Raw genomic sequence first — 17669 nt, forward strand, 5'->3', positions numbered from 1 at the left:
TAATAATAAAAAGATTAGATAATCTGAGCACCAATACGAATAATCACTGCAGTGGATTCAGAACATTAAATACTAAGATCCAGGAGTTCCTCGTGAGCTTTAAATACGATCTTGGAAAAAGTATATGGGAGATTTCCACGGGTCTTGTCCTTATTTTGCTCATTCATTCACCCAAGACTGAAGAAAACCCAACTACCGGGCCCCGGACTTCCAGGGAGGTCATGGATCCCCTGCTGAGGGGCTCTAGAGGGGTCAGGAAGCCCCAGAACCACCACCTGCCTGCCTCTGGGACGTGGGCAAGGCCACCCTCTGGGTACAATGGCAAGGCTGATGACTCATCTCTGGCACCTCCGAGGTCCTGTTCTGGCCCGTCTTCCAGTCACTGAGGAATCCACGTTCTGCGTGCCCTCTGGCCCACCCTCCCACTCTTTCGTCCACAATTCTTCCTCATCCCCTTCCCACACCAAATCAAAATCTCCCAACTCTCCCTCAACCTGTTCACTTGGAAATGTCAAAAAAGAGTAAGGGCCGGGAGCAGTGGCTCACACCCGTAATCCCAACACTTTGGAAGGCCAAGGTAGATGGATCACTTGAGTCCAGGAGTTCAAGACCAGCCTGAGCAATGTGGTGAAACCCCGTCTCTACCAAAAATACAAAATTTAGCCAGTCTCATAATGAATTAGCTGGTCTCAAAATAAATAAATAGATAGATAAAAATTTAAAAATCAAATTAAAAAATGTAATAAAGAGAGTAAGGATCTGTAACATGGCCCTTCACCTGAGGGGTTGGCCTCTCCGCAGCCTGAACCACACGCCTGCCACCACCTGCTCTGAGCAGACGTCCCAGAGCGGGAGAAGGGGAAGAAAGGGAGTGAAATGTCCATGGGGGACACTACAATCTTCATTTCTCTCTGATTACAAAAGGAATAAACATTCACTGCAAAAAAGCAAAAGGCTTTGGAAACGTGTCACACGGAAAGTGTAAGTTCTCCATGACTGGGTGGTGACGAGAGTAGAGGTTCTGCACCAAAGAGGAGTCTTACGTCATGTTCCTCTCTTTCAGTAATTTTTCTTGAAATGATTTGCCAACCTCTCAGTGTGTAAAGCGTCACTGATTAGAAACTCTCCCATGTCCTTGGTGTATGGGATAAACTGCGTAAACACAATACCACGCGTGACTCCTTTGTGGGGTGAGGAACATAATTTGACATTTGTAAATGGAACTCTCTGGATGTTAACCAAGCGCTTGGGCTAACTTCTTCAAAGGGCAGAGGAGCAGCAGGTCACTGACAGATACAAACACCTCCCCAGCCACCACCATGGTACCTTGGAGATCCCTGATATGATAATAGTGCTTTTCTTCCGTGGCGACTTGAGTTTCAGCTTTGAAGATTCACTGAGTTGTCGAATGGCAACTTCAGCCACTGGATCCGAACCATTCAACACCAACAATTCTGCCAGAGGGAAGGCAGTGTTAAGTTCATCAGCAAAAATTAAAGACTTCCATGGGAACTTCCAGGGATAATGGAAATGGTCGATAAGCAATGGTTAGCAGATATTTTCTAAAAAGGGCCAAAGAGTACATTGTTTAGGCTATGTAGGTGGTCTCTGCAACAACTTCTCAGCGCAGCTTTTGTAGAGTGAAACTAGCTAGAGATCACAGGTAAATAAATGAGCATGGCTGGGTTTCAGTAAAACTTTATTTACAAAAACAAGTGACGGGCCAGATTTTTCCTGTGGGTCATAGTTTGATGTTTGCTGACTCTTGGTCTACAACTTGATTCCCTGGGTGGTTACAAGATACTCACTAAAGTGTCTGCTTAACATTCATCTATTTTATTTAAGTTATACCTGAATAGAGTTGATGGAAAATGGCAAAAGCAAGCAAGCGACAAAAAAAATATCTAACCCTTTGGAAGATTTTGAACTTTGAAAGGCAAGGTAGTGACTGCTTTTCCCTCCCAAGAGTGGCTAAACACACAGAATAGTAACTAGAGCTATGAAGGGCCAGTTAATAAAAGCACTTCCTTCCCTAGGTGAATAACCACACACCAGCCAACATCAATAGAATGCTTACGGCGAACCAGGTGCTGTTCAGAGGGCTCTGTGCACATTCTCTCATTTACTCCTATTCCACACCCCATGAGCAGATCCTTCCTTTTATCCCATTTGACCGCTGAGGAGGATGTCCAGCAGCCAGGAGGCCCCAGAGCTGACGTGAGACTCAGAACTGATGCTTGTAACTTACACTTTCCCGCTCAGGTAAAGTCAAAACGACAAAGCTATTAAAGTAGCAGGATAGTAAAAGGAACTTCTGTCTCAGTTTTGGCCATGGCCTGAGGCTTACAGATGCTGCATTTCCAAAGGGAGTCAAGATAAGACCACAGTGGCCAAGAACCGGTGACGATGACCCTGGGGAATAACAGATACTTGGTCTTCCTCCCTAGTTCCTGGCACAGAGAACAATAACAACAACAAAAAAACCCTTTGAATTCCAGAGCCACTGAGCTGAGGCATCTTTCTTATTCCTCACAAGCCCCTGCAGCCCACCTGAGTGAATGCTAATGAGGATGGACATTGGATGTCGGAGGCACCAACCCTGTGGTTAGAAGGTTGGAACTTTCTGCCCTCCTCTCGCCTGTGGGGAAGGGAAAGGGGCTAGAGATTGAGTTCAAATTACCAATGGCCAATAAGTGAATCAATCATGCCTACATATCTACTTATAGAAGCACCATAAAGCCCTAAAATGACAGGGCTCAGGGAGGGTCCAGGTTGTGAACCAATGCATGCATGTACTGGGAGAGGGGCGACTCCACGGAGATCAAAGCTTCTACGCTCAGGACCCTTCCAGAGTGTGCCCTGCGCCCCTCTTCATCTGGCTGTGCATTTGTGTGATAATAAACTGGTAAACCCAAGTAAAGTGTTTCCCTGAGTTCTGTGAGCCATCATAGCAAATTATGGAACCCGAAGAGGCTGTCATGGAAACCCCAATTTGTAGCCAAGTGGGACAAAAGTGTGGTAATCTGAGGACCCACTATTTGCGCCTGGCGTCTAAGGTGGGAAGGTGGTTTTGTGGGGCTGGGCCTTTTACCTGTGGGATCTGAGCTAACTCCAGGTAATGCCAGAATTGAATTAAATTGTAGGACACCCAGTTGGTGTCTGCAGAGAAACAGAAAATTGCTTGCCATAGAAAATCTACACATTTGGCGTCAGGAGTGTTGTGAGTAGAGGAACAGATTTTTGTTTAGCCACTGAGCCACACTGAGAAGAGAGAAGTGTTGGAGAAAGGAGTTGGGGAAGACTCCTTAGGAGAAAGCTGTGCTGTAATTCCCAAAGCCACCAAGGGAGAGGCGTTGGGAGCGCATCCTCCTCAGGCCAGGCCCAGTGCTTCTGTTCAGTCCCCCGAGAGCCCGGTCCAGGTGCTAGGTATAGCCTGGACACCTGCTACAGTGCCTGGCTGCACTGTGGCGGGTGAGCCTGGGGCTGGCTCCATGGCCCATGCACCAGAACCCACAGTGGGAACATCAGTCTGGGTGTTTTAAGAGGAATCCTGCCCAGGTGACGGGACCCCACAATATGCACAGTGGGGGCACTGCCAGGGGAAGAAACTGAGGAAGGGGCATCAGGGGCAGCGGCAAAAGTGTCAGAGCGGCTCCATCTCAAATAAGAGCTGGGCAAAATGAGGCTGGGACCCCCTGGGCTGGACTCCCAGGAGGTGAGGTGTCCTTACTCACAGGGTGAGCTACGAGGTCAGCACAAGGCACAGGTCACAAGGACCCTGCTGATAAAACAGGATGCGGTAAAGCAGCCGGCCAAAACCTGCCAAAACCAAGAGAGCAGCGAAAGTGACCTCTGGCTGTCCTCACTGCTGGTGATACACTAATGATGGTGCATTCGCGTGCTAAAAGACACTCCCACCAGCACTATGACAGTTTGCAAATGCCATGGCAATGGCAAGAAGTTACCCTATATGATCTGAAAAGGGGAGGAACGCTCAGTTCTGAGAAATCCCCACCCCTTTGGTAGAAAACTTGTGAATAATCCAACCCTTGTTTAGCATATGATCAAGAAATAAACAGAAAAAGAGCCAACCAGCAGCCCTCACGGGTTCTCTGCCTACAGAGTAGCCATTCTTTTATTCCTTTACTTTCTCAATAACTTGCTTTCACTTTACTCTGTGGACTCGCCCCGAATTCTTTCTTGCACCAGATCCAAGAACCCTCTCTTGGAGTCTAGATCAATACCCTTTTTTGGTAACGAAAGGAGGGGCAGGGCTTGCATCCCAGAATTGCAGGTGGGGGACCCAGCACGGTAATATCCAAAAAACCATAAAACCTCCCATGAGAGGAGGAAGCAGTTGTAAACTTTCACCAGGCTGAGAATCCAAAACCACGTTAAGACAGTGCTCCTCCAGTGAGAACTTCCCACTCCCCTGACCACCCCACCTTGTCCAGTTGTTGGCCTTGGCAAGGTCAGACACAGGACTCGGTGAACGGGGGAGAGCTAAGCAAGAAGGAAGCACCCATTGCTCCTGAGAGGTCACGAGGGGGCAAAGGGACAAAGTTAATCCCCAAATTTAGATTGTGCAGTGATTTAATAAGTCAGTAAGACATCTCTTCAAAAATGTCTGTTACCTGAAAGTGACCATAAAATAATAGGAGATTTGCATTTCCTATTAGCAGTGACCATTTCCTAGTAGAAGGGAAAACTACTTCTACTCAACAGGTCTAAGCAGAGAGTGGGAAACAAAATTAAAAGTGACCGTGAGGATGATGTCCCAAGTCCTACTTGTTTGATATTAATGTAGCTAGCGTGTTGGGCAAGAAAAAAATGATCAGAAGGCCAGGCGCGGTGGCTCAAGCCTGTAATCCCAGCACTTTGGGAGGCCGAGGCAGGCGGATCACGCGGTCAGGAGATCGAGACCATCCTGGCTAACACGGTGAAACCCTGTCTCTACTAAAAAAATAAAAAAAAAAAACTAGCCAGGCGTGGTGGCAGGTGCCTGTAGTCCCAGCTACTTGGGAGGCTGAGGCAGGACAATGGCGTAAACCCGGGAGGCAGAGCTTGCAGTGAGCCGAGATCCCGCCACTGCACTCCAGCCTGGGCGACAGAGCGAGACTCCGTCTCAAAAAAAAAAAAAAAAAAAAAAAGATCAGAAATTTTAAAACGTAAAGTCTCAGCTGGTTTTTTATTTTGTTAAAGCATTCCCTAAAATGTAGAAGGAATACGAATGCCGCTTCTGGTCTTTGATCAATTTGGAGTTCCCTTTATCTCCCTCTCCTTCACTCATCACTCAACCACAAAACCAAGCCAAATCACAACTTTTTTTTTTTTTAAGAGATAGGGTCTCGCTCTGTCACCCTGGCTGCAGTGCAGTGGTGCAATCTTGGCTCACTGCAACCTCCACCTCCTGGGTTCAAGCGATTCTCCTGCCTAAGCCTCTCAAGTAGCTGGGATTACAGGCATGCGCCACTACGCCCAGCTAATTTTTGTATTTTTCGTAGAGATGGGGTTTCACCACGTTGGCCAGGCTGGTCTCGAATTCCTGACCTCAAGTGATCCACCCACCTCAGCCTCCCAAAGTGCTGAGATTACAGGTGTAAGCCACCGCACCTGGCCCAAAACAACTTTTTCCAAACTCTGAAAGGAAAGTACTTCATATCAGAACAGCCCAAAAGGCCCAAAGGTGCTAAAAGGGAGAGCGGTGTGGGCACGTCTCAGTTACCTGTATCTGAAGAAGAGAGCGTTTTGCTGACAGGGGCGCTGCGGCAGGAGATGGCCTGGACAGAGATGTCCTTCTCGATCACCTTCACCTTGATGGGACTCTTCACCGGAGACTCTGCCAGAGGAAGATTCTGATTACAAAGCTGGCCCCATGGTTGACTGGATCAACAGTTACCGAAAAGTGAAAGGATAGCCCTCATTGCAACTCTGGTGTGTGCAGTTGGCAAAGGCAAAGTTTAATGAAAGCCGTTTTGAACGGAGGAAAGGCAAGAGTGGTGTCTGGAGTCCAGGTTGAAATAAAATTTCAGAAACATTTTAACTAAGCTAGAATTTCCCATTCTATTTGGCATCCCTGAACTGTGCCAACTCATGTATTCTGGGAGGATGATGCTTTTGCACAAGTAGAGATGCACTGTGAATTGTGAGAAATAAAGCATACACTTATACAGAAATTTCTGTCTCCAAGGCAGTGGCTGTGGAGACAGGTACAGAATTCAGCTGGATCGTAAATGATAGCCTGTCAAGCCTTCTAACAAACGATTTTTAACAGAAGAAAGCTACAAAGCCAACTCACTTTGAATTTTTCAAGAAAAAAGTGTGTGCTGTCCCCACATACAGGTAATAGAGTTCGTGTTTTGTTGTGTTTTGTTTGTTTTTGAGAGGGAGTTTCGCTCTTGTTGACCAGGCTGGAGTGCAATGGCGTGATCTCGGCTCATTGCAACCTCCACCTCCTGGGTTCAAGCAATTCTCCTGCCTCAGCCTCCAGAGTAGCTGTGACTACATGCATGTGCCACCACACCCAGCTAATTTTGTATTTTTAGTAGAGATGGGGTTTCACCGTGTTTGTCAGGCTGGTCTCAAACTCCTGACCTCAGGTGATCTATGCATCTCGGCCTCCCAAAGCGCTGGGATTACAGGCATGAGCCACCACGCCCGGCCCTATAATAGAGTTCTTAATTTAACTTAGTTGGAGTTACACCTAAGTGTAACTATTTATACTATCTAGATTTTAGCTTCAGAATACACCACGGGAATCAAACCTCGTTTCAGCTTATTGCATACGTGTTTGGCAGAAGAAAAAGATAACTGTCGTCCAACAACAACAAAACACGAAGCACAAGTGTGGCCAATCAGCACCCTTCCTGTGCTGTGAGATTTTCCTAACACTCAGTGCTGCAGGCTCCAGGACTCCGCAGTCTATGGGGGCAAGGTGGTTACAGGCAGGCGCCACGCACAGAGTTCCTCGACTGCGTTCCTGTTGTCTCACCGGAGCTCAGCGGGGACGCCCTCCCCACGTCGACACGAGGCTTGGTCTTCACGGCAGTGACAGTAGTGACCACAGTCCCACAGGGCATCACCATGCGGTCCTTTTCGATTTTTGCAGCAGGAACAGGGGGAGGGATGGGCCAGGATTTCAATTCCCCAGGTTCTATGTAAGAGAACTGCAGAGAAGACGCGTTACTTGTTTCTGGTTTTGTGGAAACTGCACAGGCTGATCAGCCACGTAACGCTGCCTTCTTGTGAAATAACCATAATTCCTTCCCTTAAGGTCACTTAGCATTTCCAATTAACCTGGATATTCCCAGAATGGACACAGACCCCACCTTATACACAGCCGGCTCAGCACATAATGATGGCAACCGAATAGAAGCCGGAGAACCAAGCAAAATTTTCAAAGGCCTCTTTGGGGTAGGCCTGTAAAATGGCATCCTGAAAAGTCATCTCCTCCAGTAGCTAACTCAACTGTACAGTGGACAGAACATGCTCTGTTTGAGTGTAGTCCTGCGTACAATAAAAGACCATCTTCTCTTAGAGGAGGTCTTATTTCCCACAGAAGCAGGAGTGAGACTCTGCAGACATAAGTGAAGACGCTCCTTAGGTAAGTGCCCCAAGCCAGAACCAGCCGCCATGGGAGCCTCGTCCTACCTCTGCCGTGACCGAGCCCAGCACCGAGCTGCCGCAGGCAGACCCGCTGGTCAGCGTGAAGCTCTGTGGCCCAGAAGGCTGCTTCTTAAACAAATCCAAAGGAACTGTTGCCATCGCCAGCAGACCTGAAAAGACAGGAGACAGGCAAGGGGTGCCGCTGATGTTTCCACGGGGTTCCGTGAGAACAGAAAGGCCCACACGCCCAGCAGCCGGAACACGCTCCTCACGTGCCTCTGGCACACTCGAAAGTGCTCACGTTTCAGAACATTTTAAAAATGTCAGTGTCATAAAAGACAAAGGATGTCAAAACGCTGCAGGACAGAGGATGCTAAAGCAACAGGACAGTCAGGCAATGTCTGGCCTTGTGCCGGAGTGGAAAGGTCACTGCTCTGAAGGGCATCATGGGGTCATCCAGTGACAAAAACTGGAAAATGGGCATAAGTTAAGGAATTGCAGTAATGTAAATTCAGGAAGCTGATAACTGTACCGTGGACACAGAAGAGAGTATCTCCATTCCTAGGAAAATACACACTAAGGAATTGAGGATAAAGGGCCGAGATGCATATAATTTATCTTCGTGTGTGTGTGTGTGTGTGTAAAAAGGAAATGAGTATGGTGGGGAGAGATCAAGAGTGAGCACAAATAGTAAAGGAAACTGGGCAAATGTTAAGGATATGTGAGTTTGAGTAAAGGTTATGTGGCTGTTCTTTGTATTGTTTTTGTAAAGTTCGACATTTCATAGATTCCATCAGGCTGGGCTGGAATGAAATCTGAATGAGGCCAGCGGGAGTGGGGACCCAGGAATGGGGTCAGAAGTTGACCTGTCTCCAGGTGACCAGCCCCCCCATGCTGTGTGGGTCCCCGACCTGCGGAATGCCTCTCTCAGAATTATCTCATGGGCATCCCAGTTTTCTTGGGACTCCAAAATCAAGGAAGTCGCCTCAGGATTCTTGCTATAACAACTAGGATATAAAACTAGTTAATTGGGAGAAATAACAACCTTCTCACTTTAGGAGGTAACCAAATGGCTTGATTTTATTGCTGGATAAGCTGGGCAAGGGCTTCCCAATTTTGGTATGTTTATGGGGAGAGTTTTACAATCTAAGAAAATATTTATATCTTTAAAAACCTAACAAATATTGTAACTACTGATTTGGAGACACGCACACATACAGGCCCACGTTCATTTTAGTGTTTTAGTGACTTTACCTCTAATTGTTGCTTTCTTGTGTATAAATCGTTAAGTTCCATTTAAACCTCTGTAGTTTATTTTATAAGGAAAAACCCAATGAAATGGATACAGGCAGTAGAATGGGGATGAAAAAGCTCTGGAGATAGATGGGGGTGATGGTTGCACAACAATGTGAGTGTAGTGACTGCCCCTGAACTATGTACTTAGAAATGGTTAAGATGATCCATTTTACGTTGTTTATCTTACTACAGTTAAAAGGCTTTGTTTTTGTTTTTGTTTTCCAGAAAAGGAGGTCTCTCGGGGCAAGGAGGGTTCAGAACTACTTCTCTATGCCAAGAATTGTTGCATAAAATATTTTGGATTTTTTTTTTAAACAAACAAACAAAAAATCCAGTTGAACATTTCCCCAAAATGTATGACCTTGTTAATAACTCAAATTGCCTTTCGACCAAAACGTCCCATGGGAAAACCGAAGTCATTTAGAGGAGGGGTCACCGTCCTCTGCTGGATCTCCCACTGCCCTTTCCCGAGGCCCAGGTCACGCAGTGGAGGACCTTTCCAGAGGGCGAGGCCTCTGTGCTCCTGCTCAACCCACCTTCTGAGGGTCGCCCAGCCTCTGAAATCTGCAGGTGTAACTCCTTCGACTTGGCATTCAACTCGCTTTGGAAGAGAAAAAAGTTATGAGTCCTTTATTATTTTTATGAAATATAGCACTTTTTCTGATTATAGAAAGGAACACAAAGATGTCAATATTTAACAAACTACCAAGACACATAACCAAAAATAGGAAAGAGTATCTGCAACCTCCCCGTTCGGAAACAGCTACCGTTAATATTCAGGGACTAGCCTTCCAGAGCAGTGAACAGGATGTTCTGTGATGACAGTGACAGACCAGCTGTCAAATGTGGTAGCCACAGAGCACTGGAGAGGTGGCCAGTGCAAGCCAAGGAACTGAACGTCATTTTTAAAAATTTCCGTTAACTTAAATTTAAAGAGACACACGTGGCCAGTCACTGCCATACTGAAAGCACAGCTATATAATGACCTAAAGACAAAACACAGAACACAACATACCTCCCTCCTCCTTTGTAACCTGTTTATTTTCTTTAAAAAGGCATAAAAAAAAAAAAGTAGAGATGAAGTCTTGCTATGTTGCCCAGGCTGATCTCAGACTCCTGAGCTCAAGCCATCCTCCCGCCTCGGCCTCCCAAAGTGCTGGGATTACAGGAGTGAGCCACTGCGCCCAGCCTGTAATCTATTCTTTTAACTGAAAATTTTGCGGATGTCTTTCTGTGTAACTACAGAGCAACATATGTTTGATGGGCCTCTAGTATTCTGCTCTTTGGCCTTAGGAGATTTTATTTGGCCAACTCTTCAATAACAAACGCTTCTTAACGTGCTGGTGGTCCCCAGCATTTCAAAACCATATACAAGCTGAGAGGCACATTCTTACGCATATATCTTTGCACGCCGTGTGATTATTTCCTCAGGAAAACTCTAATTGCCTGTCAAATGGCATGTGCACTTGAGAGGTGTTTTTTTATTTAGGCTGACTGATGGCATCCAGAATGCTTATTCCCAGTGACACTTCCAATGGCATTATCACTCTCTTACTCTCCACCAAGCTGTGAGGTACAAAAATGACCTCTCTCTTTTGCCAAAGTGTGCGTGACTTTATGCTGTTTCTGAACATCTTTTCAGAAATTTATGGCCATCGGTAGCTCTGGCTTTTGTATTTCCAGTTCAGGAATTTTGCTGTTTTCTAAGGCAGCTGTCATCTTTTCCATTCATGATTTATAAAAGCTCATATATATATATATATATATATATATATACACACACACACACACACACACGGGAAATTTCCTTCCATTACTTTTTCTAATTGCTCATTTTTTAAGGATTAGATTGTGATTGATTTTAATACCTTGGTACTCAGCTAATTCATTAAATTATTATGTCTATTAGTTTTTTAAATATTCATTTCTACGTTATATCCATTATTCTTTCTAATACTTTGGGTTGATTTTCTTGCATAGTCCTGATATGCAGTCATATCATCTCCAAACAATGACCGGTCTTGCCTCTTCCTTTCCGGTATTTGTGTATGGTTTTGTCCTTATCTAATTGCATTAACCAATACTTCTAGAATAAAACAATAGGCATCCTTCTCTTGATTTTAGTGAGTCTGCTTCTGGTATTTACCATTTATAGTGATTTTAAAAATCTTATTAAAGAAGTCTCCATAAATTTTGCTCTAATTAAGTTTTTAAAAATTAAGAATGGGTATTAAATGTCACTGAAAGTCTTTTGGACCTATGTAGAGAAAATACGTTTATTTTCTCCTTTGATCTAGTGACATGATGAACACCATTAATAGACCTCCTTATGTGAAAGCACACTTACATCCTTACATTCCTGGTATGAACACAGCTGGTTTTATTTTTTATGTGCTGTTAGATTCTGTTTGATAATATTTTATTTATGATTCTTACACCATTATTTATGTGCATGGCCTACATTTTTCCCTGTCTCTAATTTTTTTTTTTTTTTTTTTTTTGGAGATGGAGTCTCACTTTGTTGCCCAGGCTGGAGTGCAGTGGTACAATTTCAGCTCCCTGCAACCTCCGAATCCCAGGTTCAAGCCATTCTCCTGCCTCGGCCTCCCGTGTAGCTATGATTATAGGCACCTGCTACCATGCCTAATTTTTGTATTTTTAGTAGAGACAGGGTTTCATTCACCATGTTGGCCAGGTTGATCTTGAACTCCTGACCTCAAGTGATCCACCCACCTCAGCCTCCCAAAGTACTGGGATTACATGTGTGAGCTACTGTGCCTCGCCATTTTTTTTTTTTTTTTTTTTTGAGACAAGGTATCTTTCTGTCACCCAGGCTGGAATGCAGTGGCACAACCACAGCTCACTGCAGCCTCGATCTTCCAGGCTCAAGCGATCCTCCTACGTCAGCCTCCCAAATAGCTAGGAGTACCACAGGCAAGGCAAGGGCCACCATGCCCGGTTAATTTTTTTAAACTTTTAGTAGAGAAGAGGTCTTGCTATGTTGTTCGGGCTGGTCTTAAACTCCTGGGCTCAAGTGATCCTCCCGTCTCTGCCTCCCAAACAGCTGGGATTACAGGCATGAGCCTCTGCACCCAGCCCCTTTTTCTATTTTCTTTTTTAGGTTCTGGATTCAGTCAGAGGCTCCCTCCGTTTCCATGATGGATGATGTGTGTGTCTCTAAGAGACCCAACAACGGCTTCCTCTCCTCATATCAGGGCAGGAGGAGAAAACTGACTCTAAGAGTTGCCTTTAAAACGAAACCCATGCTTGACCTAAAGCTACCTTTAAGAAGCTTAAGATGTAATTTGTTGTTAACTGTTTTGGTTTAGTGTTTTAGCCTAAATGGTGCTGCAGAACGATCTCAGGATTCAGCGCTCCTGAACAGACACGACCGTGGACACGCAGGCCCAAGATAACCCGGCCGGACTCACAAGGTGAATTCCTCTTCCCACGTGAGGTCCGTAGTGTTTTTCGTCAGGGTGCTGGAGAACTTCTGAACGGGATCGTTCAGCTGCACGACGCACACTGCGTTAATGTGGCCTGTAATTAAATAGAAGGGCATCGTGTTGGCGTTTATTTTTATTTACTTTTTATTTATTTATTTTTTGAGATGAAGTCTCACTCTGTTGCCCAGGCTGGAGTGCAGTGGCGCAATCTCAGCTCACTGCAAGCTCCACCTCCCGGGTTCAAGGGATTCTCCTGCCTCAGCCTCCCGAGTATCTGGGATTATAGGCGTGCATCTCCACGCTCAGCTAATTTTTGTATTTTTAGTAGAGACGGGGTTTCACTATGTTGGCCAGGCTGGTCTCAAACTCCTGACTTCGTGATCCACCCGCCTCGGCCTCCCAAAGTGCTGGGATTACAGGTGTGAGCCACTGCGCCCGGCATTATTTTTATTTTTTAAATTGCATGAAGACATTGTATGCATAGAAAAAAAGGCTAAATTAAATGGCTAAGGTCGAGGCTTACCCACTTCAGAGACTGGGAATTCTTTCATTCCATTTTCTTTTTTTTTTTTTTGAGACGGAGTCTCACGCTGTTGCCCAGGCTGGAGTGCAGTGGCGCGATCTCAGCTCACTGCAAGCTCTGCCTCCCGGGTTCCTGCCATTCTCCTGCCTCAGCCTCCTGAGTAGCTGGGACTACAGGCGTCCGCCACCACGCCCGGCTAATTTTTTGTATTTTTAGTAGAGACGGGGTTTCACTGTGGTCTCGATCTCCTGACCTTGTGATCCGCCCGCCTCGGCCTCCCAAAGTGCTGGGATTACAGGCTTGAGCCACCGCGCCCGGCCTCATTCCATTTTCAAATGCTCATAGCACCAACCTTTATTGGAGTTAAAGAATTTTTTCCTACATTTGATATCAACAGCCCTGGGCTGACCCCAAGTGCCTCGCCCCTTCCGTCAGTGCTGGCCACAGGCATGGGCTCCTAGGGGGACCCTCCCCGAGAGGCAGCACCATTATATACAGAGGCATGGTCCCCACTTTTAGACAAGACTAACGGTTTGCCAAAGCCCGAACATCAGTTCGTGTTGACTCCTAAATTTGGAAATATACCTCACAGAGTTCCCATTTCCCAACTTACACCAGACAGGTGCGGTACCTAATACTAGCTGGGTATTTGATCCAGGTAGTAGGACATGTCCCTAGTGAACAGCTGTTTCTGCTTTGAGACAATGCTTCTCCCTGCAGCACCAAGTCCCTAACACACTGTGGAATCAGTAATTGCTAGAATGTGTGGACGCTGGACCATGCCGCAGCAGGGTGAAGCAGCCTCCAGACGTTCACTACTGAGCTTTCACAGTCACTCTTCAAGAGAAGACTCAGACCCAGACATGGGGACATCCAGCAGAGGGAGGCACAGGGCCTGGCCTCAGGGCAGGTGCGTGTGGGAGCTGGGACCCCAACCCTGACCGACCGAGTCCAGCGAGCCCACTTTTAGCCACTAAGCAGTACAGGCTGAAAGAAAGGGCAACGTGCAGGCACTTTTACCAAAAAAAAAAAAAAATCCTCGACAGCTAGCTCTGCACAGTCTCGGCTGCTAGATGTGCCCATTTGTGCTTTTGGAACCGGAGGAAGTCCCTCGCAAATAAAGATAAGTCACCTTTAACATACTCAGGCAATACAATTCACTCCTGTTCTTGGCAAAACGGAGTTGCGGAGTAAAGAGGTGCCCTGTCTCGAGTGACTCTGTGTCTGGGGCCTCAACAATGATTCAGAACCACCCAGAAGGGGTTATCCGTTCTGTGTTGCTTGTCTTGGCTCCAACAGCAGCCATGGTCTCCCAGCACGGGAGTCCCGAGTGTGGCCGAAGTCATCTGATGCCCATCAACTCCCTACATCCCCCTTCACCCACTTTCTAAGAAAGCAGAAGCTGCACGTTGGTCAGGGATGCTTAACACATACATACGGGTTCAACAGTTTAAAAATAAAAAAAGGAAAGAAAAGATAAAAAAGACAGGACAATTCCAGACAAATGAAAAAGGCCAAATCAATTATATTCCTTTCTCCCCTCGGCCTTCACACGTGCAGAAACAGGATTGGATTTTTTACCATCTCTTGTTCCCATTACATTTTCAGGTGCTTTCTGCAACCATGACAGGGCTCCCACTGCACCCCCACAGGAGGATGCCACCAGAGAATCCAAGCCCCCCCAGAGCCCCTGACTCTGCTCAGGGGCAGGAACAGCCCCTCCAGGCAGGCCAGGCTCCCACTGTCACCCACCTGAGGCACCAGGCTCGCTGAGCAGCAAGGCGCCGATGTTCCTCACCAGTAGCTTTAGCTCGTGAGCCCTTGGAGGTTTCGGAGGACAGGATTCCTGAGCAGTAGAGGGGGCACACTGTAAGTTCTGAAAAAATAAAAAGCACTTTATTTTTGGTCTTTGTGGGGAGACTGAGGACCAAGGAAGTAGCCGCTGGACTCCTGTTATGGGGGGGGTGGCAGTGGGGTGTCTACAGGAAAACCTGCACGGAGAACCCGAGCTCTGGGGTCTGCTCTGGGGAGCCAATGAGCCATCGCCATCCTCCTGCTGGGAGCATTTTCTATCCTAAATACAGCAAGCACAAGTAGCAATGCATTCATCCACAGACAGGGTTCCCAAAACTTACCACAGGGGAAGATGGAGCTCGCTTTGCCATGGGTCTAAACTATCTGACCCGGGCAGGTGCTTAAGAGTGTGAGGACCTCTTCTGCCGGCTGCAGGCACTCACAGCCTGCTAGCACAGAGCAGGACACCAGCCAGATGGGAACGGCCAGGGCCGTCAGCCCACACCCATTTCCCACCTCCACACAGAGTACAACGCCCACATGAGGAATGTCTATGCACACCTAGCACTGCACAGGTGAGAGGACAGGTGAAGGGACAGGTGAGGGGCATAGGAGAGGGGACAGGTGAGGGGACAGAGGCAGGGGCAGCTGGGACCAGCTTCCACTACCTCACATCTTCCAACAGGCACCAGGGCGTTTCCAACAGAAAGCACCCCCAAATCTGGAAGAGCCCAGCTTCAAACCAGCATTTCCCAAACCGGGTTCCACCTGTCACCCACTGCCAAGAGTGTTCTCTTTTTTCTTTTTTTTTTTTGAGGCGGAGTCTTGCTCTGTTGTCCAGGCTGGAGTGCAGTGGTGCGATCTCAGTTCACTGCAACCTCCGCCTCCTGGGTGCAAGCAATTTTCCTGCCTCAGCCTCCTGAGTAGCTGGGATTACAGGCGCCCACCACCACACCCAGCTAATTCTTTTTGTATTTGTAGTAGAGACAGGGTTTCACCATGTTGGCCAGGCTGATCTCGAAATCTCGACCTCAGGATCCGCACGCCTCAGCCTCCCAAAGTGCTGGGATTACAGGCATGAGCCACCGCGTCTGGCCAAGAGTGTTCTTTTAAAAGAGGCTCTGTTTGTTGCAAGCATTCAGGGACCCAGACGGGCTTCTCAGAGGTGGCGCCAGCCCCCATGCTGTGAAAGTTTTCAGGCAGAGACCTGGGTGCTGATTCGACTGAGCACTTCTTCAGGGGAACGTCCCCTAATGTCTCAAGAGACACACATACTCTTTCCCACCCAGAAACCCTGTTCTGAGCCGGGCACTTCCCAAACGTGAGCTGAGGGTGCTACAGCCGCAGACGGAATTGCCGAAGTCCCTGAAATCCAAGGGCGTGAGCACTGGGGACAGAGCAATCTACTTGTCTGGGACAGAGATGAAATCTTTTCTTTTTCAATCGCTGAGGGTGATGGTTAACGGCATGTGTCAACTTGACTGGGCCATGGGGTGCCCAGATATTTGGTCCGACATGATTCTGGGTGTGACTGTGAGTGTGTTTCTGGATGAGATTAACATTTAACTTTGCACACGCAGTGATCAGATTCTCCTCCCTCACGTGGGTGGGCCTCATCCAGTCAGTTGGAGGCGCAATGGAACAAAAAGGCTAAGTAAAAGGAAACTCCTCTTCCTCACTGCTCGAGCCGGGAAAGGGGCCTTTTCCTGCCTTCAGACTTGGACTGAAACAGTGACTCTTCATGGGTCTTGAACCCACTGGCCTTTGGACTGGAACATACACCACGGGCTCTTTTGGGTCTCAGGGCTTCAGACTCAAACTAGAATTACCCCACAGACTCTCCTGGGGCTGCAGCTTGCCAAATGCAGATCTCGGAACTTGTCAGCCTTCATAATTGTGTGAGCCGATCTCACACACACACACACACACACACACACACACACACACACTCCCATTGGTTCTGTTTCTCTGGAAAATCTTGACCAATATAATATATATATATATATGCTATTTTGATTAAATAAAATGTACAAATTTATGGAAAAGCATGATTGAAGTTATGATCTTCTGGGTCCTATTATTTTTTAAATTCATGGATTCCAAAAATATACGACTGTTTTATAAAGTTGCATACATTTTGACATTAAAAGTTGATTGTCGGCCGGGCGCGGTGGCTCACGCCTGTAATCCCAGAACTTTGGGAGGCCGAGGCGGGCGGATCACAAGGTCAGGAGATCGAGACCACGGTGAAACCCCGTCTCTACTAAAAATACAAAAAATTAGCCGGGCGCGGTTGTGGGCGCCTGTAGTCCCAGCTACTCGGGAGGCTGAGGCAGGAGAATGGCGTGAACCCGGGAGGCGGAGCTTGCAGTGAGCTGAGATCCGGCCACTGCACTCCAGCCTGGGCGACAGAGCGAGACTTCGTCTCAAAAAAAAAAAAAAAAAAAGTTGATTGTCATATTCAGCACAGTCACCTCTGATGTGAAATAAGCTACTGTGACAGAATTACTGAAAGGGACAGCACTGGGACTCTCCTCTCACCTCCCAAGAAGCACGGGCTGGTCCCCTCCATTTGGAGAGGCTGAGTGCCCCCAGGCCTCAGGCCCCTGGGAAACCCCTCAGACATCCGCACCCCTCCTGTTCTGCCCTGCTGGCCCGGTGCCCCTTCTGCATATTGCAGGCTTTGGGAGGGTGATGGTGCTTCCTTATACTCTTGTGACCCCCACAGCCAGGGCTTAGCACCAAACACTGCCATCAACTGATATCTGTTCAGTGAAACAAAGTCTTCAGACTCTACTGACAGCTGGTGATGTCTGCAGACCAAGGACCGACATCATATAAGAATTTATATTTTCAAACTGACTTCACCAAGAGCTAGATAATAAAGATGGACATTATAATAAAGACATATTTTATCATGCTATATAAAACCACTGCCAAAAAATATATTTTTTAAACTTCAGGGACTATAAGTGCCTGTTTCACATAGTCATGATAAAAAGATC

At 47.0% G+C, this 17669-nt stretch overlaps 1 protein-coding gene across 4 annotated transcripts in view; it reads right to left on the reverse strand.

The window, feature by feature from the left end:
- Positions 1-17669, reverse strand: part of LOC105472595 (C2 calcium dependent domain containing 2) — a 70649-nt gene that overhangs the window by 14951 nt on the left and 38029 nt on the right. For 3 of the 4 annotated variants that reach the window (XM_071095749.1, XM_011725978.2, XM_011725981.3), the window contains 7 exons: positions 14623-14746; positions 12333-12441; positions 9438-9502; positions 7651-7775; positions 6992-7166; positions 5726-5839; positions 1327-1454 (listed from right to left, as the gene is read on the reverse strand). In XM_071095749.1, coding sequence (XP_070951850.1) covers positions 1327-1454; positions 5726-5839; positions 6992-7166; positions 7651-7775; positions 9438-9502; positions 12333-12441; positions 14623-14746 — 840 coding nt within the window. The remainder of the gene's footprint in view (positions 1-1326; positions 1455-5725; positions 5840-6991; positions 7167-7650; positions 7776-9437; positions 9503-12332; positions 12442-14622; positions 14747-17669) is intronic. The other variant, XM_011725979.3, reaches the window with a different exon arrangement.

This window comes from Macaca nemestrina, chromosome 4 (genome assembly GCF_043159975.1).
Source record: "Macaca nemestrina isolate mMacNem1 chromosome 4, mMacNem.hap1, whole genome shotgun sequence".
In the NCBI taxonomy this organism is placed as follows: domain Eukaryota; kingdom Metazoa; phylum Chordata; class Mammalia; order Primates; family Cercopithecidae; genus Macaca; species Macaca nemestrina.